The 27,108-nt window shown below is 46.8% G+C and overlaps 1 protein-coding gene across 4 annotated transcripts in view; it reads left to right on the top strand.

Annotated features, from left to right (window-relative positions):
- The window catches only part of RAVER2 (ribonucleoprotein, PTB binding 2), a 418,859-nt gene that overhangs the window by 124,997 nt on the left and 266,754 nt on the right, over positions 1-27,108 (top strand). For all 4 annotated transcript variants that reach the window (XM_085602376.1, XM_085602379.1, XM_085602377.1 and 1 more), the window contains exon 5: positions 21,048-21,174. In XM_085602376.1, coding sequence (XP_085458502.1) covers positions 21,048-21,174 — 127 coding nt within the window. The remainder of the gene's footprint in view (positions 1-21,047; positions 21,175-27,108) is intronic.

The raw sequence follows: 27,108 nt of genomic DNA, 5'->3' as shown, positions 1-27,108 counted from the left end.
CCTGTTAAATAATAATCCACATTTATAAAGCGCAAACAATCATCCGTAAGGGTCTCTAGGCGTTGGGGCCGTCGGGAAGATTAAGCAAGCTATTGCCCAGAGTCACATGGTGCTGTACTAATCTGCCACCGGGGATCGAACCGTGATCCCCGGATTCCGGAGTCAGTCACCCTGGCCGCAGCCCCACACCTCTTCCCTGATATTGCCACCAACAGTGGGATGAAATTAAGGAGTTCATGAACAAACTCCCAGAGGAGAACAAGAAAAGAGCAAGAGCAGTTATCTAAGAGGATAAAAATGTGGCTAACACTTGCCTAAAATCTGCACTAGATGCAGCAGATACCGCAAGCAGGCGAATGTGCACGGGAACCATACTCCGAAGGCATGCCTGGCTCAAAATTTCTGGATTCAAACAAGAAGTTCAGACATCGATCATTAACAGACCCTTTAATGGGGAAAATCTATTTGGCAAAGAAGTGGATGAATAACTTCAACAAATTAAAAAGGACAATGAAAAAGCAAAGGCAATGGGGGCCCTGCAACAAAGAGGATCTTTCAAAAGAGAAGGCTTCTCTAACAGAAAGACCAAAGGGAGAAGCAACTTCAGCCAAAGCCAGCAGATGCCACAACAGTCTCGGGGACAGAACCCAAACCAACAGATGGGTCAACAATCTAGTTACCAGGGCTGGCAGCAACAGAAGCAGCCCTTCGAGGGCGAGGTAATGGCAGAGGAAGAGGCCAATCCTCCAGAGGGAGAGGAAATGGCTCAAACTGACTTCAACAAAAAAAAAAGCATTGGCATAGCCAATAGGTCTCGCTTTTGGGACCTTATAAGTATTTAGTTATGCAGCACAATATCCTTGGTGCAGCAAAATCAACTGTTGCATGGCTAAACACTTATAAGGTCCCAAAGGCGAGACCTTTTGGCTGTGCCAATGCTTGTCCACTTTGTGAGCAATAAAGATGCCTTTAAATCTTTTCATGTCACATTTGATGAGATGATGCAAACATGATTGCAGGCCCATCATTGATGTTGTAGTTTAAAAAATAATGGAAAAACAACCAGTCAAAATATCTTCGACAAGTCTAAAACTTCCTTTAAAATATTTACAGGGGAGATAGCTCCCGAAAAGTGGAATCCTCAACAACTTTCAAAGAATTCATTCAACTCCCACCCTCTCTTCCCAGCAAACAAGTGGCGAATGTCACATGACCGTCCAATCACTGCTTTTTTTTTTATTTAAAAAAAGTAATGCGCAAGCACTATTATCCTAGTTTGCGTCCCTCCACACACTACTCTTTCACTGGTGATGCTTTTCGCGTTATTAGATTTGGAGCACTCCGATTGTAATGTATGATTATATTTTTAGGTTTCCTTATGTTAGAAACATATCTACTACAAGATATGCTGTTAGATAAGCTAACTGTAATTATAAAAAATGTACAAGGATTACAATTTGAGGTCATCACTATGTGCAACAGAATCATTTATGTTGCATAAATGCGAATGTCAAGTAAATATCAGAAAAGGCATTGTTCCTGGTATATACTGTATATGTGGTCCAGCCTTTCGTCCTACTAAACATGACCTGACCCTTTTAGATCTGAAGTTGTGTATAGCTCAAGTGACCAGCAGCATGTAGAAATCACAGACAAAAAGGATGGCTTTGCGACTTATACCTAATTGGATGTAGTGTGCAGTAGTTTTCTAACGTCTATGGTATTTGGCAACGGCGAGACTTATTGGCTTTACCAATATTTGTTGTGAAATTGGACTGGGGAGGCGTATCGCAGCTAAATTGCCAATGCAATGAAGAAATCAAAAACTAAAAAACCTCTGAGGGAACGAATCCACTCCTCTATAAATGGGATAGTGCTTGTTGCATTTTGATTTTCTTTTTGAGAAGCGCTCCGATTCGGCGAATGTGGCTTTATACAAAACAAAGATCGGTAAAGTATTGGAACACGTGCAGCAATAAAAGTAAGCCCTGTCCCAGCCCTAGCAACGTCACCCAAGCATGAAAACTGGAAATGACACGCTGCCAGTGAGGACGCAATTGCAAATCCGAACATACCTAGAAATACCATCCCGGTGTAAAACAATCAGTGCCCTCTTACGAGCTCATACTAGAGGCTTCCATGCTTTGAAATACCTCGGCTCATTCGAGAATTGCTTCTTTTGCTGCGAAAAGCAAAGGCGACTGACAGAAGTAAAGCGTAAGCATTCCCCTGCCCCGCCCATTGCTACTGAGTGAAGGGGGTTGTTAGACACGAGGATTGAGGCTCAGCACCACCTTTCAATGCTGCTGATGTGACGGAAGAGAGATGCTATTCTGAAGTGTTGAGGCTGCAGGGAAGCAAGGCTCCCCCGGCACAGACCAAGGCAGAGAGCGCAAGTCGTCATATTCTGGAGCGAACATAGTGTGTAAATAGTTTCTTGGAATTCGACTCCATGTCGCCTCGGGGACTAAAGCACGGCGAAAGCAGGCGCTTTCATGCAAAACGAGGACGGGAACCCGCGAGCCGAGGTTTGACAGACTCCTCTGAGAGAACAATGAAACTTGGCCACCAGACAGGGGCTAAAAGGAGCGCACGCGGAGGGGGGGCATGGGAGGAAATAACATACTTTCCAAACCGAACGACGATATACAAGAGGGACAGTATGCAGCGACCGCACTCCAAAGTAGGATGTGTGCTGACGCCGACAAGAGAACCAGACACTTTAAGGATTGAGAGGGAACCTACAGCTGGCGACAGGACGCACAGCAGGGCGACAATAGTCAACAAACGCGCCTCGTGCTGGAAGTTAAAAAAAAAAAAAAAGCACGAGAGTGGTGTGCGCGCAGCAGCGGCAAAAGTGAAACTGATCGCGCTCCAGATGGCGCCTCAGCGCTGAAAGCTGGCAGCGCTAGGCCAGCAAAAGCGTGGGGTAGCACTTTTAAAAGCTCACTACTAAATGTCTCGCAGAGCAGCGCATGTGCTGGCTCAGGTGAGACCTAAAAAGGACCAACACAAAACACCAGTGGGGGGGAAGAATATCCTTTTTCCACTGCCAATGGGAAAGGATCACAACGGACAAATGGATATTAAATTTGGGACAACACAGATATTGCAAAGAGCTAACAAAAACGCCACCTGCAAATCCACTGAAAACAAGAACATTTTCCAAATCCGAACAAACAGTGCTAAACGCAGAGATCAAAGAACTGTATCTAAAACAGGCAGTAGAAATAGTACCAAAACAAGATTGGCACACATGAAACTACTCACCATACTTCCTTGTACCGAAACAAGATCTAATCCTAAGGCCAATCATGGACTTTAGATTCATAAACAAGTTTATACTGATACAGCACTTCAAAATGTGTATCCTTGAAGAAATAATCGCACAAATCAAAAAGGGATTTTCTAGCAACAATAGACCTCAAAGACGCCTATTTACATATCCCAATGAACAAAAGACACAGAAAGTACCTAAGATTCCTACACAACGGAACACACTACCAATTCAAGGTACTCCCGTTCGGAATAAAATCAGCTTCATGGGTTTTCACAAAGTGTCTGGCTGCAGTGGCGGCACACCTAAGAAAAGAAAAAATCCACATATACCCCTACTTGGACGACTGGCTAATAAGGGGACTCACGAAACAAATATGCCACTATCCTGTTAAAAAAACAATTCAAACACTACAAAGCCTGGGTTTCTCAATAAATCACGAAAAATCGTCAACCACCCCAGAAAAAGAAAAGACCTTCCTGGGAGCAAGACTGAATACAAAAGACGCAAAGGCTTATCCCACACAGAACAGGATACAAGCTATCCACAACGAAACAGCCCGCTACCAGAAGAGGCAGCCCCTGACAGTGAGAACAGTAATTAAACTAATGGGCATGATGGCATCATGTATCCTACTCATCCCTCACGCTTGCTTACACATGCGCCTATTCCAGGAATGGCTCACCATCAGCTGGTCACAAGCCACAGGGAGTTGGGAAGATCTAGTGGTTGTTACACAAAAGATACAAGCAGAGACACAATGGTAGGCATTCAACAACACAGCACAGGGGAGAACTTTTAGGAACACAACTCCATCTATGACAATCGCCACAGATGCATCCCTCAACGGTTAGGGAGCACATCTCAACCAGCTAAAGGTTCATGGTCGGTGGAGCGAACAAGACTCCATGAAGCACATCAATTTCTTTGAAATGAAAATGGTTCTACTGGCACTCAAAGCATTCCAGAAACCGATTCAGGGAACAAACGTTCTAATACAAACTGACAACACAACTACAATGTTCTACCTGAATAAAAACGGTGGAACGAAATCCTTTCCCCTGGGCAAACATGCACAGGAATTCTGGCAGTGGGCGAAACCGCAACAAATCAATCTGCAGACAGTACATCTACCAGGGGTAGGCAACACCACAGCAGACCAGCTAAGCAGACAAAACAGTTGCTCACACGAATGGGAGCTAAAGCAAACAACAGTATAATACCTATTCAACATCTGAGGAATGCCAGTGTTGGCACTCTTTGCAACGTTGCAGAACAAAAAATGCCGAAGCTTTGCATCCAGGTTTCCACACCACCTGCCAAAGGGAAATGCACTTTCACTCAACTGGTCTCGGACATATGTCTACGCCTTTCCACCAGTTCCCCCGATGCAAAGAGTACTACAAAAAGCAAAAGAACCAAAAACAAACATGATTCTCATAACCCCTTGTTGGCCACGACAAACATGGCACTGAACTCTCCTAGAACTCTCCAAGGGAGAAATGATCGGGATCAAAGCAGAAAAAGACCTGCTGACAATGCAACAGGGCCAAATCTTTCACCCAGAACCAGAGACGCTACAACTAGCGGTCTGGCGCCTGAATACGTAGAATTTGCACACCTCAATCTGCCGTCCAGAACCATGGAAATTCTAAAAGAAGCAAGGAAATGCTATACAGCAAAATGGAAGCGATATACCACATGGTGCACCTGTTACAAAAATACTAATTCAATAAATGCTCAGGAAACAGTAGTCACATATCTTACCTACCTCTTGGACAGCAACATCAATTTTTCCAGCCTAAAAGTACACCTCGCTGCCATAGTGGCATACACAAGAGGAAAAACATGCAAAAGCTTTTTTACAAGACCAGTCATAAAAAGGGCTTTAGAAGGAGCAAAAAGGATAGCTCCACCAAGAACTGCTCCTGTACCAACATGGAGTTTAAATACAGTGCTGTCTCAACTAATGACTAAACATTTTGAGCTGAGCCCATGCATATAGCTGACCTCAAACATATTGCTTTCAAAACAGCCTTTCTCATTGCTATAACATCACTATGGAGAGTATGTGAACTACAAGCATTAACTATACAAGAACCCTACTTGCAAATCCACAAGGATAAGTTAATCTTAAAAACCAACCCGCAGTTTTTACCAAAGGTGGTAACTGAATATCACTTGAATCAAAATATCTTACCAGTTTTCTTCAAAAATCCTAAAACTAAGGCAGAAAAAAGCCTCCATACTCTGGATGTAAGGAGAGCACAAATGTACTATCTGCAAAAGACAGAACAAATCCGGAAAACAAAGCAGTTGTTTGTTGCTTACTCACATACCAACACAGGATCAGCTGTCACTAAGACATTTATTGCAAGATGTATAGTACAAGCTATCCAATTAAGCTATACCAATGCCAAAAAAGAACTAACAATACAACCAACAGCTCACTCCACTAGGAAACCAGCATTTACAATGCAATGGTCTCGGCACTGTTAAAGTTAGAGCTATTGACATTGCTCATGACATTATTTTTGTTTGTTTTTGCTTTTAAAACATTTAAAGAAACGGCATTGTTATTTACAATGTCCATAGCTTAATCACTCTCAAATGCGAGACTTATTGCATTTGCACCCACACACAGAGCCACACACACAAAGCCACCCACACACACACACACACAGCCACCCACACACACACAGAGCCACCCACACACACAGAGCCACCCACACACACTTGGAATGCTGTTTGCGTTTTTTTTAAATAGAAAATAACAGAATGCTTTAAACATTATGTTGAAAACTATGGCGCAAAGTGAAAATTTAAATTTGACCAGCCAGGTAGCCACACTTTTAAATAGCCCTTTAAAACATGCCACAGCTATTTATTTTCCACTCTGTTGTAGTACAGCCTAGGGCTGGTGGTACAGTGTTACCACAGAATTCGTTCTGTAGCCACTTGCCTCCGTAAAAGTAGAAGTTCTGCATTACTGCCAGTACTCAGAAGCCCTGAAAACAAGCACTTCTCCATTCTCCAGACTTCACAAACAAGATATGCCATTGTCTGGGAGTTTATCAACATTTGTAGTTTGAAACCTTATAAAAACATGAAAGCAACTCATCACATCCGATTTGAAACACCTAAAATTGCACCACTGTTTCTCACATATATCTACTAAGAAGAGATTGGGAATATTGCCTTGCGTGTACACCCATGACACCAAATGATAGTAGAGACTGCTGCTTTAAGAGCGCCTGGTAGTGCCTAGTTCAGGGGTCTCCAACGAGTAGCTCGGGAGCTACTGGTAGCTCGCCAGTACCCTGAAAGTAGCTCTCAGAGTTAAAGACAAGCCCAGACAATCTCAGAGAGTCTATGCATATTAAAGAAGGCAGCACCACTCATCTCAAAACACTTAGAGTGAAAGCCAACCAAACCAATAGCAGACCATTTTAATAACACTCAAACACAAACTGAGTTGGGTTACGGGTCTGCCACATGACCGTCTGTATCCACTCTAACTCTAAATCACAAGGAGATTGCCCATGTTATACGCCCTGCTCTTTCAGTCCCAGCACATATGTGAACAATGCACTATCACAGAATGACAGTAGTAATCAGTGCTGATCCACCAAAGTGTGGGACTGTATGAGCCGGAGAGGAAATTTGTTAGGAGCATGATCAACTCAAGAGCTGAGAGGAGCAGTGTCTGGAGCCAAAGCAAATAAAAAATAATAGCCTCATCTGCATTTATTTATGTGTCGTCTGTCTGACATGGTGACGCTCCCTAATAAACAGTGTTGTTTCCTGGAAGCTACGTCTAGAGTCAAGGACCGTCAAATGTGTATGCTGGCCTGCATCATAAGGGTTTTATCTTTGGTGTAATTGTTTCCGTTTATGGCATAATAGTGCCCATGCTGTAATAATGGTCATCCTTGACTATTACGGGTATTTTTTAGTGTAGTTTTCCAATACCGGCTGCCATCATTGACATATTGACTGGCCTACTTTCAGCCACCCCTGACAAAATGATGACTGTTTCTTGCTTAAAAATGGCCATAACTGATATATGTTGGGCATCCGGGATGTTATGGCGCCCAGCCTTGCTACGTTGGCCCTGGTATAACGGTGGACATTATTTGCATAACACAAGAATACTTGGTGCTATGGTGAGAATCCATTACCTATGATTGTAATACCTGGGCACTTTAAGCAGAATCTGTCTATGTGAGGCATTTTTACATGATAGTACTGATATTTGTGGATTATGTGTTTTCTAAAATTGAAAACTGATATTTTAATGACAAATATGTTTTTTAGAAAAGATTTTTATTCTGAAAATTGAGTTTGTTTGCCCAAAATGGAAAGTGGTATTTGATATAAAAAAAATATGCGTATTTTCAATAACTAATATGCAGACGAAGACAATATATTTTATTTCTAAAACACATTTAAGTTGATAGCCGAATGCTAATTCAATTTGAGTTGGGGGGGGACTTACTGCTCTAGTTCTGTCCTCTGTGCCTCAGAGCATTTGATAATTTGAATGTAACTTCATTAGTGAGGGGGTGGCATTTAATAGTGAGAAATGCTTTCCGGCTATTTCTGCTGGTAATCTTTTCTTGAATGCTTGGGTGATTACTACTGACAATCCTGCTTGGAAGTGGTCATAGTGTAATGTTAACACATGTTGCCACTACTTTACAGTGAAAACATATGCTAGTAGCTCAGCAGAACTTTCCTTGAGCAGAAGTAGCTCTCAACACAGAAAAGGTTGAAGACCCCTGGCCTAGTTGATGAATGAGATGAACATTGTAATTTTCAAATATAATTATATGCAGATATAATTAAAAATACACGATATCCAGTAGTAATGCAGCCAACATTCCACCAGGTTAGGCAACTACAAAGAGATAAGGTAAAGGGCTGAACACATCCCAAAAATATTTTGCATGTGCTGTGCAGAGATAAATAAAAATACACGATGTCCGGGAGTTTGACGGGATGTATGCGGGAGTGAGACACTAACATTCCATCAAGTTAAACATTTATGGGGAGATTAGATAAAGGGCTGAAGACATCCCAAAAACACTTTGTGGGTGCTGTGCAGATATAAATAAAAATGCATGATGTCCAGGAGTTCGATGGCGGAGGAGAAGGTTGTATGCAGGAGTAAAATGCGAACATTCCCCAAAGTTATACAGCTGCTGGGAGATTAGATAAAGGTCTGAAGATATTCCAAAAACACTTGCAGGTATAAATAAAAATGCACGATGTCCGGGAGTTCAATGGAGGAGGGGCTGAGGGATGTATGCAGGAGTAAAGCGCTAACATTCCACCAAGTTCGACAGCTGTGGGGAGATTAGAGAAACTGCTGAAGACATGGCCAAAAAATGTTGTTGCTGTTGTGCTGGTCAATTAAGCGAGGATGTTTTTGCACCATACAGAGACTGCTATCGTAAGGGTGCCTGTGAGTGCCTCGCTGATGAATGTCCTGGCTACAAAGAAAAGACGGAGACTGCTGCTCTAAGAGCGCTTGTTAGTGCCTCGTTAATGAATGAGATGAGATGAGCACCGTAAGTTCCAAATATAATTATATACAGATACAGGGATGTATGCAGGAGTAAGACTCCAACAGTCCACCAAATTATACAGCTGCGGGGAGATTAGATAAAGGGCTGAAGCTATTCCAAAAACACTTTGTGGGTGCTGGGCAGATATAAATACAAGCATTTGCAATCTAATAAGTCTCGCAATTGCGAGATGTAAAGCTATTGCCCTTTTAAACATAAAAGTGGGCACTGCGTTAAAGCGGGGCGCCCCCAATTACTCACAAAGCGGGGAAATATTTAAAAACACACCACAAAGGGAAACCGAAAGGAGAAACCTGAGCAGGAGGCAAGGCTTCCCTTAAAAACATACATTATGAACTGGAAGCGCTAAAACTGAACAGTTAGGACTCTGTGTAAGCTGAAGGGTCACCCAGAAGATGTTGCGTATTTTGGAAATCGCTGACATTCCAAAGGGGAAACGTTAAAAATGTGTTTGCTTTTTTGTTGCTTTTCTTAAAATAGGGCGAGTATGGAAACAGCAATCGGCTCTCTGAGTTCGCGCAAAGGGTAATAAAACACAGAGGGTGGCGAGCACAGATCTGCCGGTAGAGTAAGCAAGAATAAACAAATGTAAAAGTTGCACTGTAGATGCGATCGGGATGATTGTTTCTAGATGCACATCCCCGTAAAGGAAAGCGGAAGATGAAGGAGGGGCCATCACACGCTAGACAGAGTGATGGCCAAATAGATCATTGGGATGATTGCTACCAGATGCACGTCTATGTCAAAGAAATGTGAACTAAACGCCAGAATGCCATAGTCGTACTCACTGTTTGATGTTGTCCCCTAATGCTTTGCTCAGACTCTTCTTGGCTGCTTCCAGCTCGCTCACAAAAGTCGCCATCTTTGAGCCCACCCGCACGACTTCTTGCAGAGCAAAAGATTGAAAACAGAAAAACACCGCCGAACAACAAACCAAAGTGCGCCCGCTCTCCTCAAAATTTGTTTAAACAAGCAATTGCATTAATTATGTAAGGAGGGAGAGGGTTTTTATTTGTAAATAAGCCCGGTGTGATTAACAGGTGTGGCGACGCCGGTTCGACTGTGTTCAGTGTATCGACTTTGGAGGTGAATCTCGCAGTGAACAGTTGTGTGACACAAATTAATTCATGGCATGCAGGACGCACACCAATTTTAGTGTCAACTTCACCTACAGAGCATCCTCACTGGGTTGAAAGTGGAACTTGTGACTGGCGGGATGCAGCCACGTCCAATCACCTAAAACGTTGATTAAATTATGCTAAAAAAATACGACTAACATGTCTGCAGTGGTCCCATTAGCGCCGCGCACGTGAAATCCCCACAGAGGCGCTAAAGAGCGTCCAATGGGAAGCATACAGAGGCATCCCCAGCCCCCTCTGATTAAATAAACGCTTCCCTCCCCCCCTCCACCCGGGCCCCGCTGAGCGCTGAGAGGCCGACCCTGCTCCGCAATTTTCATCTAGTTATTCGCTGAGTTCTGACGTCGGACTGAGGGGGGACAAGGGGAGGGGGTGGGTATATTGCCGCTTGGTGTGTACGCCGAGGAGCAGAGAGGTGGTCGCTTTAGGAGCCGGGGCTGTGATGCTGCCGTTTGTGCAGCGCACATTGGGAAGCAGGTCGGCTCTCTGTGCGCATGCGCACTGGAGGAGTACTATGGAAGGGATGATGTCTGTAGCCTGTGTTGGTACACAAGAGAGGATTAGGGAGCTAACGTTTTTTAAAGCGTGGCGGCGTGTACTCAGACAGAGCTGGGGGTGAAACATTGCACTGTGTGTATAACTGAAGAGCTGGGGTTAAACATTGTACTGTGACTGCGTACACACCCGGAACTGGGTGTGTTTGCACAGTGTGTGTACACACGCAGAGCTGAGGTGTAACATTGCACTGTGTGTGCACGCGCAGAGCTGAGGTGAAACATTGCACAGTGTGTGCACGTGCAGAGCTGGGGGTCATTGCACTGTGTGTACACACGCAGAGCTGAGGTGAAACATTGCACTGTGTGTACAAGTGTAGAGCTAGGGTGAAACATTGCACTGTGTGTGCGGTACCATCCTGAGCCCTGCAAGAACATACCGAGACACCACCGCCTTTCTCCGAGGCGAAGCACAAATGCCTCGGAGAAACGCAGTGGCGTTTTCGGATTCGGGGGCGTGTTTCTTTTTCTCTCCTCTTGCCATTGGCTGGAGGAGGGAAAAACACGCCCTGCGAAAAGCAACGAAAAAACACGCCCCCCAATCCGAAAAGGACGGGGCCTGTTTTGCGCGACAAGCCTCTTCTCCAATGGGTGGCCAGCATTTAAGAGGCCAGCCAATGGAGAAGAGGAGAGAAGAGGGGCGGGTTCAAGCCCCTCTTCTCCAAAACACCCGAAGTCATTAATTCTCGCGAGCGAGACTGCGCAAGCGCAGCCTTCGCTAGCCGAGACCTAAAAAGGAGCAACGCTAGCTTTTATGGCCAATGTACCCATCGATGCCATCTGCACAGCAGCAACGTGGGCATCACCACACACCTTTACAAAGCATTATTGTGTGGATATACAGATGAATAAGGAATCTCAAATTGGACAAAGGGTGCTTCACAACCTTTTTGCTAAGTCTTCCTTCCACCACAGCCTCCCAAACACGGGAGAAACCGCTACATAATCTGATGCACAGCATGTGAATCCAGAAAAGGATTGACGCTGCAAAACGAAATGGTTACTTACCAGTAGGAGTAGTTTTGCAGCTTAAAACGTTTCCTGGATTCACATGCGAGCCTCCCGGCCTTCCCCTGGAAGGAACACAAACAGGTGGGAAAGCAAAGTACAACATCAGTAACTTAAGAAAAGGACCATCACAAGGATTAAAGAACATAGAAACAGAAAAAAGAATCGGAAGATGGCCACCATGCACGTCGACCTCCAGAATACCGTCTGACGTCACGCAGGGGACGTACCTGGCACCAAATGGTGGTCGACAGCGACTAAAACTAGAAGAAAAAAAAGACAATTCTGGACAAAACCACTAGATGGCGGAATGATGCACAGCATGTGAATCCAGAAAATTTCAAGCTACAAAACTACTCCTACTGGTAAGTAACCATTTCTTACATTGGTATGACTTGCGAATGCATGCTACATCAGTGTTACAGCTCTACATGTTCCGGAAGGTTACACCTGCTCTCAAAGCCGCAATAGCAGCCCCTATATTGCGATCAATCAAATCCAGTTCTTATATGTATATGCACATCTCTCAATATTATTAGACATCCTCTCCCACTCTAGTCCCTTAGGTAATTATTTTTGTGTATTCTACTCATTAAGACACTTTACAGGGAACACACTCGACTTGCATCAATTTATTTGCAGCCCAGATTGGTCCTCGTAGTTGATTACCAGGAATGGCTTTCCCAGTATCATTTCTTTTGTTCTTAAAAAACATAATAATGTCCTTCGTATAAAGAGAGATTTAATGTGTTTCACTCTTCTGTAGTAGGGGATCTCTGTGTATAGTCATAATCTAGTGAATAGTCCCGCCCATGTGCGCGGACCCCGGAGCAATAAAAATAATCTCTTAAGTTGTCAAGCCATGCAGATCTGCATCCACACTTAAGAGAGAATTTCAAAGACAGATAATGCAGCCTATATCCACAGGCTACACTGTCCAGTACTTCAACTAGAAAGAATTCCACCAGCAACCACCAACAGCACTGCCTGTCCAGCTTTTTCCATAGAGAAAAGCCTGCCTCTTCCAGCAAAAGCCTCTGGAATGATAGAGAGGAAGGAATGGACAGACAAGCCCCATAGGCTGCCATTATGTGGCTCAGAACAGGATACTGTGCCTTTAAGAAAACTTTCCAGAACTTTTCCAGTAGCCCAGAATGCACAGCAGGTCCCTTTTACTTTCAGTTCTTTTTTCCGGCTCCTGCTAGCAGGACCCTGGAGCATTGAGCTCTCCCTTTTCAAGGGTTTATTGGTGATTTTTTGTCAATTTTTCAAGTGTTTTAGTGTTGGGACTTCCTTCTGGTGCTGTCAACATGCCTGGCTTGTTCGACAAGTGCCCAGAGTGCGACAGGAAGAAGGCTAAGTCAGACCCACACAAGGTGTGTATAGGCTGCCTTCCCCAGTCCCATGTGCCTGAAGAGTGTGATATCTGCCACTCGTTCTCAGCCAGGACCCTGAGGGAAAGCATGAAGATGAGGCTCCAAGGAGGCGATCGACGTCAAGGAAGCGATTGACGTCAAGGAGGCGATCGACGTCAAGGAGGCGATCGACGTCAAGGAGGCGATCGACGTCAAGGAGGCGATCGACGTCAAGGAGGCGATCGACGTCTGACGTCGCGGAGGCGATCGACGTCGCGGAGGCGATCGACGTCAAGGAGGCGATCGACGTCTGACGTCGCGGAGGCGATCGACGTCAAGGAGGCGATCGGCGTCGCGGAGGCGATCCGCGACGGCGATCGGCGTCGCGGAGGCGATCGCCGTCGCGGAGGCGATCGACGTCGAAGAGGGATTCATCGACGTCGAGGAGGCGCAGGGGGCGCCCGGACACCAGGAGTCTCGGGGTACTCAGTGGTATATACGCCGCCTCCTCCTCCGCCGCCACTAACACCACCGCCAACTCCTCCTCCTCCGCCATTCCGCCACGCAGGCCTTCGGGCCCACCACCGGTTCCGACACGATCGGTCTCGTTGCCCAGGTATCCGACGCTGCCGCAGGGAACGCCTAGGCCGCGGCGCCAGGGTAAGCCACCGTTGCCGGGCCCGGCGAGGCCGGCGGACAGACCGAAGCCAAGAAGATCGCGTTCCCGCTCCGGGCGGAGAGGGAGATCGCGGAGCCGTGGGCGTTCGTCGTCAACATCGAGACGGCGCCACAGGAGGCGCAGATCCAGATCGCGCACTCGATCATCTGCCAGGGACTTCTCACCGACGCTGTCGGACTCGCCCGGGACGAGGGTGTCTCCGGTTGACGATCTGGTCTCCTTCCAGGAGGTACTGCTGAGAGGTGCAGCCAAGTTGGGAATCACGGTGACGGTACCGACACCTACGACGTCCGTGATATTCGAGACGCTGCACAAGAAGCACCTGTCTCGCCCCCTGCTGCCTCTCGTGCCGGGATTGGTGGAGCCCGCTATAGAGTTGTTCCTCACTCCGGCAGTGACGAAATCCGCCCCCTCCCGGCTTATGAAGAAGTATCGGGTCCCGGACTCGGACCCGACCTTTTTGAGGACGGACCCTAAGCCGGATTCAGTCATTGTGACGGCGGCGAGGAAGCAGCATGCTACCACCCCTTCATCAACAGTTCCGCCCGACAAGGAGAGCCGCTGGCTGGATTCAGCGGGCAGGAAGGTCTGTGGGACGGCTGCCACCACCATGAAGGCGGCAAGTGCCGGGGCTCTGTTGGGGCGTTACGACCGTGCCCTGTGGGAGTCTCTCCAGCAGTATGCGGAGCTGCTGCCTCGCGACAAGAGGGAAGACTTCTTGGAGACTTTGCGCGAGGGGATGCTGGTCTCAAACCAGGTGATCAGTGCGGCAGCGGATGTGTCCCTGCTGGCGGCGCATGGGTACTGTCATGGCGTCCACCAACGGCGGCACGCGTGGCTTCGCCTTACCTCGCTCAAGCCTGAGGCTTAGCATAGAGTGGCCAATCTGCCTTTCTCGGGGGAAACCCTGTTCGGCCAGCATGCGGATGACGAGAAGGCCCGCATGAAGATGGAGGCAGAGACCCTGACGGCTGTCGGGTTGGAGAAGCCAGAAAAGAAGAAACGCCCCTTCCAGAGATGGTTCGGGTCTGCGGGCAGAGGGCGTGGGCAGGCCTCGGGACAGCAGCAAAACCAGCAGCAGCAGTTCCGTAAACCCTTCCAGAAACGCCAGAGTGGTAGAGGGGGCCAGCAGTCCGCTACTGCTACCAAGGGCCCGGTCGGGTCGCGGCCCTGAGCATTTACTTCCCCTGCAACCGTTACCCACTCCAGTGGGGGGAAGCATTCAATTTTTTCCGGCAGAGTGGAGAAAAATTACTCAGGACAAGTGGGTGCTGAATATTGTTTGCAATGGATACAGTCTTCGGTTCATCAGGCCGCCTCCAGCGATTCCGCCGGTAAGCTCGTGGTATCAACTGCGAGAGCTCCAGGCGGAGGCAGACATCCTGTTACGGAAAAAGGCGGAGGAAGACGTACCTCTGTCTCAAAGGGAAAGAGGTCTGTACTCTCGTTTCTTCCTGGTTCGCAAGGACAAGAACGAGTTCAGGCCCATTCTGGATTTGCGGCAAGCAAACAAATGGATTCGCAGAGAGAAGTTTCGCATGCTGTCGTTGCATCAGATTTACCATCAGCTGCAACAGGGAGACTGGCTCTGTGCCATAGACCTACAAAATGCGTACTTCTATGTGCCCATTGCACGGAAACACACGAAGTTCCTGCGATTCCAAGTCGGCGCCAATCATTATCAATACACAGTTCTGCCATTCGGGCTAAAGTCTGCTCCAAGGTCCTTCTCAAAGTGCATGGCAGTGGTAGCGGCGCACCTGCGAAGGAACAAGGTGTTTGTCTACCCGTACCTGGACGACTGGTTGATCAAGGCCTCCTCTTTTTCGGAAGCGCAGGCACACTTCCGGAGGACGTGCGTTCTCTTGAACAAGCTGGGGTTACACGTCAACATGTCCAAATCTGTCCCGACTCCGGTCTAGTGCATACAGTACTTGGGGGCCTCCATCGATACACGGTCAGCAAGCGTGTCTCCTTCGGAGGAGAGACGGTTATCGCTCCTTCGGAAGGCTCAGGACCTCATGGCCGCTCCATCGGCGACAGTGAGGAAGGTGTCTTCGCTGCTGGGGTCGATGGCCTCCTGTATCTTCCTCACGCCGCATGTACGGCTGCACATGAGACCACTGCAGGAGTGCTTGGAGGATCAATGGGATCAGAGAACAGGTTCTTGGGACGACAAGATCCGGCTGTCTCTACATGCTCTTCAGTCTCTGAAATGGTGGTGTTCGGCGGAGAATCTCCTTAGGGGGGTTCCCTTCCACAAGGACATTTCCGAGACGACTATCGTGAAGGATGCGTCTCTCCAAGGTTGGGGAGCGCACTCCGGAGACTTACAGATACAAGGAAAGTGGTCCCCGTTGGAGTCGACGTACCACATCAATTTCCTGGAACTCAGAGCCGTGTACCTGGCATTGGAGGCCTTACATCCGTCCTTCCAGACCAACTCGTTGCTGATACAGACGGACAATACAACCACGATGTATTACCTCAACAAGCAAGGGGGGTCGAGATCGCGCACTCTGTCGGAGGAGGCGCAGGCCATCTGGCGCTGGCTTCTGGCCCGCGGACTGATGATCACGGCCACCCATCTGCCGGGGGTGCAGAATGTTCAGGCGGACGCGCTGAGCAGGCTGCTTCAGGAGAACCACGAATGGGTCATAAACGACGAGGTACTAGGAGAAGTCTTCGCAATGTGGGGAACTCCAGACGTAGATCTGTTCGCCACCGCCAAAAACAGCAAATGCCGAGACTTCGCCTCCAGGTACTACCAGAAGGGGACGCTGGGGAATGCGCTATAGATCGACTGGTCGAACAGCTTTCTGTACGCTTTTCCACCCATTCCCCTGATTCCGGCAGTGCTCATCAAACTGTCCAGGTCGCGGATGATCCTGATTGCCCCGGAATGGCCCAGGCAGTGGTGGTTCACGGACCTGCTTCACCGGTCTCTCCTTCCTCACATGCGGCTGCCGTGCAGATTCTACCGCTTTTGCCAGCAGAGAAAAGACCTTCGGTGGTACGCAGCATCATCTTGAGCAGGCTGGACTACTGCAACTCTCTGTATCTAGGAGCTCCCCTTTACATCTTCCAGAGCTTGCAGAGGGTCCAGTCTTTGGCAGCCAAACTAGCGCTGAATAAGAAACGCGAATTTTCGACCACAATGGCGCTACAAGAGCTCCACTGGCTTCCTATAAAGGAAAGGGTTAGCTTCAAAGCCCTATGCATTGCCTATAAAGCGGTACACGGCCTCGGCCCGACCTCCCTGCAAGAGAAATTGTCCTGGTATAAGCCTCAAAGGATGCTGCGCTCTTCAAATGCCTTTCTGCTAACTACTGGCAAGGTTAAGAAAGCCAGGATGGAGGGGCAGGGCCTTTAGCACAGTGGCAGCACGGTACTGGAATGATCTTCCGTTAAACATTAGACAGGCCAACTCTTTGATGAACTTTAGGCACAGCTTGAAAACCTGGCTATTCCCTAGGGAGAAGCCCCTGATCGTTTGATCTCCTAATCCTGCACCTTTTGGCCGACCTCGGCCTCTCTCATAGTCTGCATGCGGCTACCTGACTGGTTAAAAGTTTCTCTCACCATCTCAGTCTAGCGCCAGGATACCCGTTGGGTGACAGTAGCGCTCTACAAGAATAAAATACAAATACATACCTTCTCACGAAGTTCAGGGGGCGGATGGTGCATCCCAACCTCTCGTCTTTGAGTTTGGCGGCATGGCTCCTGAGATAGTGCAATATGGCCATTTGAATCTACCAGAAGATTGTATGGGCATACTGAAGGAGGCTAAACGTCCTTCCACTAGGACTTCCTATGCTTACAAGTGGAAGAGATTCTGCATCTGGTGCAAATCTAAGAACTTTGACCCGACGACCTGTAAGGAAGATATCATCCTTCCATATCTTTTACATTTGGCGCAGTCTGGCCTTAATTTCCACTCCATTAAGGTTCACCTCGCTGCTTTGACTGCTTACAGGAAATGCCCTTCACAGACTTCCTTCTTTCAGATCCCTGTGGTCAAGGATTTTTTGGAAGGCTTGAAGAAGGTGTTCCCTCCGGTCAGACTTCCCTCGCCTTCCTGGGAATTGAATGTGGTGCTGTCCAGATTGATGAAGGAGCCTTTTGAACCTATTCACAAGGCTTTGTTGCAGCACCTGTCCTGGAAGGCGGCGTTCCTAGTGGCCATCACATCGGCCCGCAGGGTGAGTGAACTTCAGGCGGTGTGTTGCTGAGAACCTTATATTGTGTTTCATGCTGCTAAGGTTGTTATGCGTACTCACCCTAAATTTCTTCCTAAGGTGATATCTGATTTTCATGTCAACCAGACCATAACTTTACCTACGTTTTTTCAGAATCCTTCTTCTCCAGCGGAAAGGTCTCTACATTCCCTGGACGTTAGGAGGGTGTTGAAGTTTTATCTTGATAAGACCAAAGATATTCGTAGGTCAGACCAACTGTTTATCAATTATGGATCAGTCAGGACCGGTCTTGCTACCTCCAAACAGTCCATCTCTCGGTGGATTGTGTCCTGTATACAGTTGTGTTACCAAAAGGCTAATAAGACCTTAGGGGGTAAACCTAAGGCTCATTCCACCAGGGGCAAAGCTGCCATGACTGCTTTGCTGCGTAATGTTCCGATTGCAGAAACCTGCAAGGCGGCCACTTGGAAGTTGGTCCATACCTTTGCTGCGCATTACTGTCTGGACGCGGATGCCAGGGCAGACGCTCAGGTTGGGCAGGCTTCGCTGCGAAATTTGTTCGCACAGTAGTGGTATTATTTTGTAATCTCCTCCACCGCCGTTTTTGTGTGGGGATGTGCTTGCCATTCTATTCACTAGATTATGACTATACACAGAGATCCCCTACTACAGAAGGAGTAGTTTCTTTTCTGTAACTCCAGTTCTGTAGTAGGGGTATCTCTGATATAGTCATAAGCGCCCGCCCTCCTCCCCGGTGGAGAGATGAATGTTAATATAAGGAATGCTACAGGTCTGGCGTGCTACGCCTTCAAAAAGAACTGAAAGTAAAAGGGACCTGCTGTGCATTCTGGGATACTGGAAAAGTTCTGGAAAGTTTTCTTAAAGGCACAGTATCCTGTTCTGAGCCACATAATGGCAGCCTATGGGGCTTGTCTGTCCATTCCTTCCTCTCTATCATTCCAGAGGCTTTTGCTGGAAGAGGCAGGCTTTTCTCTATGGAAAAAGCTGGACAGGCAGTGCTGTTGGTGGTTGCTGGTGGAATTCTTTCTAGTTGAAGTACTGGACAGTGTAGCCTGTGTATATAGGCTGCATTATCTGTCTTTGAAATTCTCTCTTAAGTGTGGATGCAGGTCTGCATGGCTTGACAACTTAAGAGATTATTTTTATTGCTCCGGGGTCCGCGCACATGAGCGGGACTATTCACTAGATTATGACTATAACAGAGATACCCCTACTACAGAACTGGAGTTACAGAAAAGAAACTGCTCCTTATAGCTATTTCATTGTTGATAGTTTCTTTTTTGTATTGCACATGCTAGTGGATCTACCGCAAATAACAATGAGGACAATGGACATCCTTGTGTCTCAATTTCACCACTCCCTTTGAAAATTCAAGGACCTTTTTAGCAAAAGGCTGTTGATTAGTCCTTCTTGAGCACTGACATTTGATAGATGGTAAGTGTGAATGGTGGAACTGCAGGTTTCGTTCTTCAAGGTGAGGTAGTTTCTAGGCAGACGCTGACATTTTATCTGTCTGATTAATGCTTCAGGAAGTCTAATGACAGCCACATGCAGAGAATTCACACTTTATTGGGTCCATATTGTGGACACTCCTGCTTGGATCCATCCCTACTGCTGCCTGCTGCGAGAGCTATCACTGTGCTTAAAAGCAGCCAGCAAATTACATTAGAAACGCAACCTGAATCAATCCGAACTAGTTATGGCTCTGTAAACTGTGGGTCCACATTTCATATTGGAAAATATGTATAAAAGTGGGACCCACACAACCCTATCTTTTCCACTCCCTTGTTCTTCTTAACTGAAGAATGGAGTGCTCCGCAAAGTACTCTAAGAGCTGCCGTTCAACCAGGGCTGGTGTTTGTCTCACAGTTTGTCTCCAAGAGGTGAGGAAACATCACCTGAGGTCTGAACATTCAACTGGAGAAGCTGAGGGTCTGCCTGAAGTGCCCAGACACCTACCTATTTATTGAGCATCAGAAGTGTGTCATGCCCTGCAGGAGGGACCGTCACTCATTGCTCTGCAGTAGTAACTGGGCTTGTAAGGAGGAGAGACTGTCTAGGAGGAGAAGCCCAGTGTGTTCTGGAGCGAGGAACACTCAGAGAAAGCAGAGTTGCCCAAAGAGCAAAGCCGAAAGTTACCTTTGTTGTGCAGGGGTTCCCCTAGTCACCCGGTGCAGTTGGTGTGAGCTGTATAAGACTAATAGAACAAGTATTATGGGTTGCCTTGCAGTTTGTCAGTCAAAACTGTGTCTCTGCTGAAGTGGAACACGTTGATTGGGTCAAAGTTAGTAACTGTCAGAAAGATGCACTGCAAGGGATTTGGCCTGGAAGTCACAACTTCCATCAGGATATCAATCTGCAGCTGACCTGGTAGGCCGCCACTGAAGATGAGTGCTGCTCTGCAGATCTGACCCTTCTATCGCCTAAGAGGACTTTATACAGAGCTAAACAACCCCTGTCTTTGCTTGAAAGCAGGAGTTCAAACTTCTTCTGCTGCATTGCCCAATCTGGTATAGTAACCATCAGGTAAAACGTGGGACTTGGCTTGCACTGGGGACCAGAGACTAGATGAATGCAGATCTGTCCACTGTGCAAGTCTTTGTTCCGAATTTGACCCGTGTGAACATTTGAGCAACCTGTGCCTAATCTTGACTAAATCTGTTGTGTGTTAGGAATTTTATATACAGGATCTTGACCATAGTAGAGGATGGGGGATATCTGGAGGGTACCAAGTAAAAGGGGGTTTAACTCATCCCTGTCTATCACCACATAGTTTGCACCCTTATTTGTCATTTCCACTGAATAGTGTAGTATTTACTTCTGCTTTATGATTAAAGTACTTTATTTTTACGTAAAATGTTAACACTGGGCTGAACACTGCTTTATCTCTGTTGGTTGACTGTTAAGTTCTAAACATTTGCACCCTATATTACCTGCCTGAGACGCCTGTGCCCTCACTACCCTGAGATTTGAATGCAGAAAAAGGTTGTACTTGGCCTAATTTTCAGAGTTGTAGAAGGACATTCCACAGGACGCAGTGAAAAATGACCTCAACCACCACCACTGTAGCCTCGTAAGCCCCTGACTGTCCAATAGCCCCTCAAACGAGGTCTGACTCGGATTGGTGTGTGGTAAAAATGCAAAAAACGTCATTTTGTTGAGGTTCTAGTTTGACCTACTAACCTCGTTAATGTGTTTCTAATTTCTTCCCTTTATATCTAAAGGCTCCAAATAATAAGAAAGGATTGCTTCCAGAGCCAAACGCAATGGAGATCATGAAAAGTTTAAATAACCCAGCAGTGATGCAGATGTTGTTACAACCCCAGCTGCGTGCAATGGGTGGTAAATACGGTAAGATTTTAAAATGACAATATTTTCCTCACTTGGCATTCTGTGATCAGTATAAAATATTCACTTGAGTTTAAAAATACAGTATAAGTACAATTAAGTGTGCGTGAGTCCGCATTGAGTGAAGCAACAAACAAAACAAAATGAGGCACTTTCTGACATTTGGTTACCTTGTACTCTTCATATAGCATCTGTGATCTTTGCTAAAGCATGAATGTATTGGTATTTAAAAAAAGCTTTCTGGGTAACAGAGAATCACTGTACATATCCAGTGAGAGGCATAGGTCCCCGGAAAGGAAAGGGAAATTTAGTTAGGAAGGTGGATGGGAAAGGAGCAGAAGATTGCTGTCCCTGTTATGAATGGCTAGAGGAGCTGAGAGTGATATCCATGAAGAGTTACTGAAATGATTACCAGTTAAAATTTTCTCTGCTTTAATTATTTGCAAAAATAAACTCTCTCAAGTGATATCTCTTAGTTTTAAATGAGAAAATGCTTACAGATGATTGAAACTATCTCACAAGCTTTATAACTTAACACTTACATGTTCTCATAACAAAACGTGAAAGCTTTCCCAGAGGCCCTTTGCATCTCTTTGTACCTAGAATTCCATTTTATTCATCTAAACTAAATGATAAAACAAATGTAAATAGAATCATCTTAGGATGCTGTGTAATTTGTTACTAAGTTCTACTCGTGTCCTACTGTACCTCGTTCCAAAACTTGATGAGAATAGCCCGCATCAGAATGCAAGACTTAGGAAAATCTTTTTTAAAATAATGCTGTCACTTAAAGATGTTGTAACTTTCAAGCAGAAGTGAAAAACACACCAGTAAACGTGTGCCACCAAATGCTATACTCTCTTCGTATTTTTTCAACATAAGGCCACACTCACGGATAGGCTTTGTTGGTGGTTCGAACATCCGTTAATTCTTTCACTTTCTATAAGATTGTAGCACCAAATAGGAGTATGTACTTCATGCCATCTTTGTGGGACCTCACTGAATAGCAACCCTAAGGGCTCTGCAGTAGCCATTGACTTGTTCATGACCGTCTTGGTCCAAAAAGTACAACATACAACATAATTTAACTGTTCAGGGGGTTTATTTCTGCAAAACATCAGTAACCCTGACTGCCGGGGGTCATTTTCCTGTTGTTTTCTCTCTTGATGACAGAGAAAAATGAATAGCATTGCCAAAAAATTATACCTACAATTTAGATACGGGTCTCTTCCCCTTCGTTCAAGAACTAACAAATGGGCTGGCTCAATCACACAATCCTGTCCTGGGTGCGGTGCCATTGATGAAACTGAGGTTCATACTATAATCTTCTGTCCGGCATATAAAATCCCACGTAAAAAATGGATAATTCAGCTAGCTAAGAACTTAGGGGTCTCGAATCACAGAGATCTCTTTAGATTGTTGAAATACGACTCGACCCTCGTATATGTTATTGTGATCTCCAAATTTCTTTTTTCTATGTGGTTAATCAGAAGGCAATTACTACCTCATTAAGGTAATTTTACTGATATCATTTTTCTTTTTTAATCTGTTTTTATTCTTATGTATTATGGATTAAGGACTGTACTTATATTCAGCACCATGGTTCTATTCTTGATTAATTCTTTGCTGTTGTAAATACTATTTTATGAACTTTTATGGCTTGTAGCCGAAATAAAGTTTTTTTTGATTGATTGATTGATTGAATAGCAGAAAGACTACACTTGCGTTGTATATGGATCCATGCACCATAGTGATTTGTTTGTCAGTCAAAAGTTTCAGCTCTCAGTGCCAGCTGAGACTCCAGGACTACTAGATGCTTCACTCCCCTCTAAGTGGGGCAGATGAACTGAGAGTTTATTCCTTCTTTAGGTCTCGCCCGAGCCAGCGCATGCACTGCTGTGGCGAAACTTTTAGTAAGTGGGCTTCAAAAAGCTCATCACACGCTTTTTGTGCGGCCTAAAGCGTGGGGTCACGCGCACGGTTACGCACACAGGCACCATCTGGCTTTCCTCTCTCGTCATGGCTCATTAAACGCATCGCTCATCAGAAAGCACGGGTCTCTGTTTAAGTCAAACAGCCGTTGTCTTTCCATCTTTGTTACGTTTAGTTTACTTAGTTGCCATTCATTAAAATAAAGAAATGTGTCTGTGGCATACACACGCAGTGATTTCCAGCATTCTCAATAGTTTATTAGAAATAAATAAAACTAACTTTCTTGAGAAAAGTGCAGTTCAGGAAATAAAAATCCCCAAAAATCACAAGAAACGTGTCGGCCCATGAACTCTGACCAAATGCTGAAAGTTGTGTAGTTTCTTACACATTGCACAAGCTTTGTGCTTAGTGTGAGAATGGGGGGAGTGTGCGGTGAAGATGCAGGCATCTTGCTGAGGTCATGCCCCTGCAATCGGTGGAGGCATGAACAAGTGATAACATGAACACTTGTTAGTCTAACTAACATCAAACAATTGCTCTGGCGCAAGAGTAGCCAACCTAAGTCCAGGAGAGCCTGGGTCCGTGACGGATTTGCAGGATATCACGAGATATATTTGCATCCAAGAAATGAAGGACATGTGCTCATTTACATAATCGGAGGTCACCTTGAAAACCTGGCCTGGACCACCCCGCCTCCACTGGCATGGAATCCATTCGCACACACCAGATGGTAGGAGAGTTTATGTTTATGTTTATTGTAATTTATATAGCGCTAATCACCCAAGGTCTCTAAGCGCTTCACATTTAGACAACAGACAATCGAGGTAACACTCTGAACATGGCCCCATCCCGTAAGCCTACGCAAAGGCCTCCGAGAATAGCATAGTCTTCAGCCTCCTCCGAAATGAGAGTAGATGTAGATCTTTCCGGAGGACCTCAGGGAGTTTGTTCCACAGCTGCGGGACACAAACAGAAAAGGCACGAACCCCAAGTGTCGATAAATTGAAGCGGGGGCAAGTAAGAAAACTGGCCTGCGAAGAACGGAGGTGGCGACCTGGGATGTAGGGCTTCAGACGGTCTTTGATATAATTGGGTGCTCTGCCGAATAGGGACTTATGAGCAATACACAAGCCCTTGAAGCATACCCTCTGTTTAATAGGGAGCCAGTGCAGCTGCCGCAGCAGAGGGGTGGCATGTGTTTTACGAGGCAGCTTGAAGATCAATCTAGCTGCATCGTTCATGACTACCTGGAGTTTCCTCAGGAGTGATGCAGGGAGCCCAATGTAGACTGTATTTCCATAATCAAGCCAAGACAATACCAAGGCAGTTACCACCCTTTGCATGGTAGTGAATGATGGAAGGGGCGATAGTTTCCGGAGCTGACGTAGTAATCCGACACAGCTTCCCACCACAGCGGAAACCTGGTTCTTCATTGTCACTCCGGAATCCAGTATAATCCCTAGGCTCTTCACGGTAGGTACCGGAATGGGGGTAGGGCCCAACTCTTGGGGCCAAAACAGATCAGACCAAGGGCAGGAATCTGGAAAGAGTACCAGGACTTCAGTTTTGTCAGGGTTTACTTTTAGCGAGTTCAGAGTCATCCAATTCATGGTGTACCTGAGGATGTTCTGGACATTCCGTTGAGAGTCACAAGAGTGGTTGATGCGAACTATTAACTGAGTGTCGTCCGCATAGTTAAACACCTGACAATCTAGCCCACCCAGGGCCTCAACCAAGGGTTGGAGGTAGATGTTAAAAAGCAGGGGGGACAGTGCCGAACCCTGCGGGACCCCCCAGGGCAAGGAGCCCTGCTTGGACATAAGAGCCCCAAGCTGGACCTTCTGCTGGCGGTATTCCAGAAAGGAAGAAAACTACTGGAGAGCCGTACCTGTAACTCCCAGCCGCTGCATACGGGAGAGTAGTCGCCCATGATTCACCGTATCAAAAGCGGCTGAGAGATCAAGCAGGATCAAAGCAGAGTGGGCCTTTCTGTCAGCTGCAAGCCGCAAGTCGTCCAAAACTGAAAGCATGACCAGTTCGGTGCTGTTATGTGCACGGAACCCTGCTTGCCGATGATGCAATAGGTTGTGTTGCTCGGTATACGATGTCAGAGCTCTGAGCACATGCTGTTCGAGGACTTTAGCCAGGAACGGGAGTTGGGAAATGGGGCGGAAGTTCTTCAAATTTTTAGCATCAGCACCCGCTTTCTTCAGCAATGGGAGTACTATAGCCTCCTTGAACTTCCGGGGAACCAGTCCGGAACTAAGGGATAGGTTCAAAACGGCCAAGACCTCGGTCTCGACCAGAGGGAAGAGCGTTTTGAACACTCTAGTGGGGCAGAAGTCCTCTGGGGACCCAGACTTCACCCTAGACACTATCCGGGCTAGGGCTTCAGGTTCAAGCAGCGGGAGCTGAGCGAAAGGGGTCTTAGGAGGATCGAAGGGTGCCTCCACCACTGTTAATGGGCACGGGGCGACACATGTGTTTTTAATAGCCAGAATAATATCTTCAACTTTAGATAGGAAATAATTCTGGATTTTATCACAATCGACTTGAGTAGCGGTTGGCTTCTGTTCGGGCAGCCTACTCAGTTCTTTAAGAATAGTGAAGGTCTCTTTTTGCGTGTTACTGGCCTTACAAATCCTATCTTCATAAAAAGCTGATTTAGTTTTGATAAGGGAGTCCTTATAATGGGCTAATTTGGATTTAAAACGCTCCTTATCGGCTGAAGCTAGTGATTTCCTCCAAGCTCGTTCCGCCCGACGAAGGGCCTGTTTTTCTCCTTTGAGCTCACAAGTGTACCATGGGACTCTAGCAGTTTTGTGCAGGGACTTAGTCCTCTGGGTGGGGATGACTACGTCTATGGCTGTTGTCAGCCAGGTAGAGAGCCAGGTAGAGAGCTCTGCCGAGGCCGAATCTGGGTCTGTAGACCCCGGCCTGAGTGCTGACGTCATCCTAAGGGCGTCTTCTAAGGTGGTGGGATCTAAGGCCTTCCAATTCCGAAATGACTTCCACCCCACTGGCGCTTGCTTAGGGCGGTTCTCAAAAGGGAGCAGAAGGCTGACCAGTAAATGATCGGACCAGCTGCAGGGAGTACAATCGGCCCGCAAATCGGCCGTCGACGTAGTCCAAATCAAGTCTAAGATGTGGCCCTTCTCATGTGTGGGGGATTTCACAACTTGCTGCAGTCCTAAGGATGACAAATCATCGTCCAGTCTGCTGGCCGCACCTTCTCTTGGCAATACATCCCAATGATAATTGAAGTCTCCGAGAACCAGGATATGTTGATACCTGGTTCGGAGATCACTCGTATTATCAAAAAATAAATCATTAAACAAAGGCGAAGGTTGGGGGGGGGGGGCGGTACACCACTATCACTATCAGGCAGTATGAAGTAAGATTAAGCTTAATGCCCAGCACCTCCGCCCCGTCCAGACATTCCTCCACAATGTTTTCCGAGGCAAAGGTGCCACGACTAAACTATGCGACCCCGCCACCTCTTTTGTTACCTCGGCGATTGCTCGTCAGAACGGTAAACTCAGGGGGGAGGGAGGCCACTAAGTCAGGTAGCGTAGAATCATTCAACCAAGTCTCAGACAGTGCAAAGATATCCACATCAGAATCTTGCAGCAAAGTGAAAACCTCGAGACAATGTTTGGTGAGAGATCTTGTGTTTAGGAGGACCGTCTTCAGGCCCAGCGGTGCAGCTGGTTGCAACTGGTGTGGCTTATCGACTGGAAGCCGCAGTAAATTCTCGTCAGCCAGCGCCTTACCAATCTGGACAGGAAGGACAGTCCCCGAAGGTAAGGGTCTTAGCTGCAGCAGGTCCTTCTTAGAGTAGTGCTTAAACCGGCCCGGAATCCTGGCCTCTGGACGCGGTCGGGCGTGGATGGGCGCAGACGGGCTTGCCTTAGGCGCGCCCGCTGCACGCGTCCGCTGCGCGTCCGTTGCAGCATGGGTTTTGTAGGCACGAGAGAAACTAGAGCGCCGCCCTGAGGGGGCGGG

Source organism: Triturus cristatus, chromosome 4_2 (assembly GCF_964204655.1).
Source record: "Triturus cristatus chromosome 4_2, aTriCri1.1, whole genome shotgun sequence".
Taxonomy (NCBI): Eukaryota; Metazoa; Chordata; class Amphibia; order Caudata; family Salamandridae; genus Triturus; species Triturus cristatus.
The sequence above is the reverse complement of the archived record's forward strand: the minus strand, read 5'-3'. Positions and strand labels throughout refer to the sequence as shown.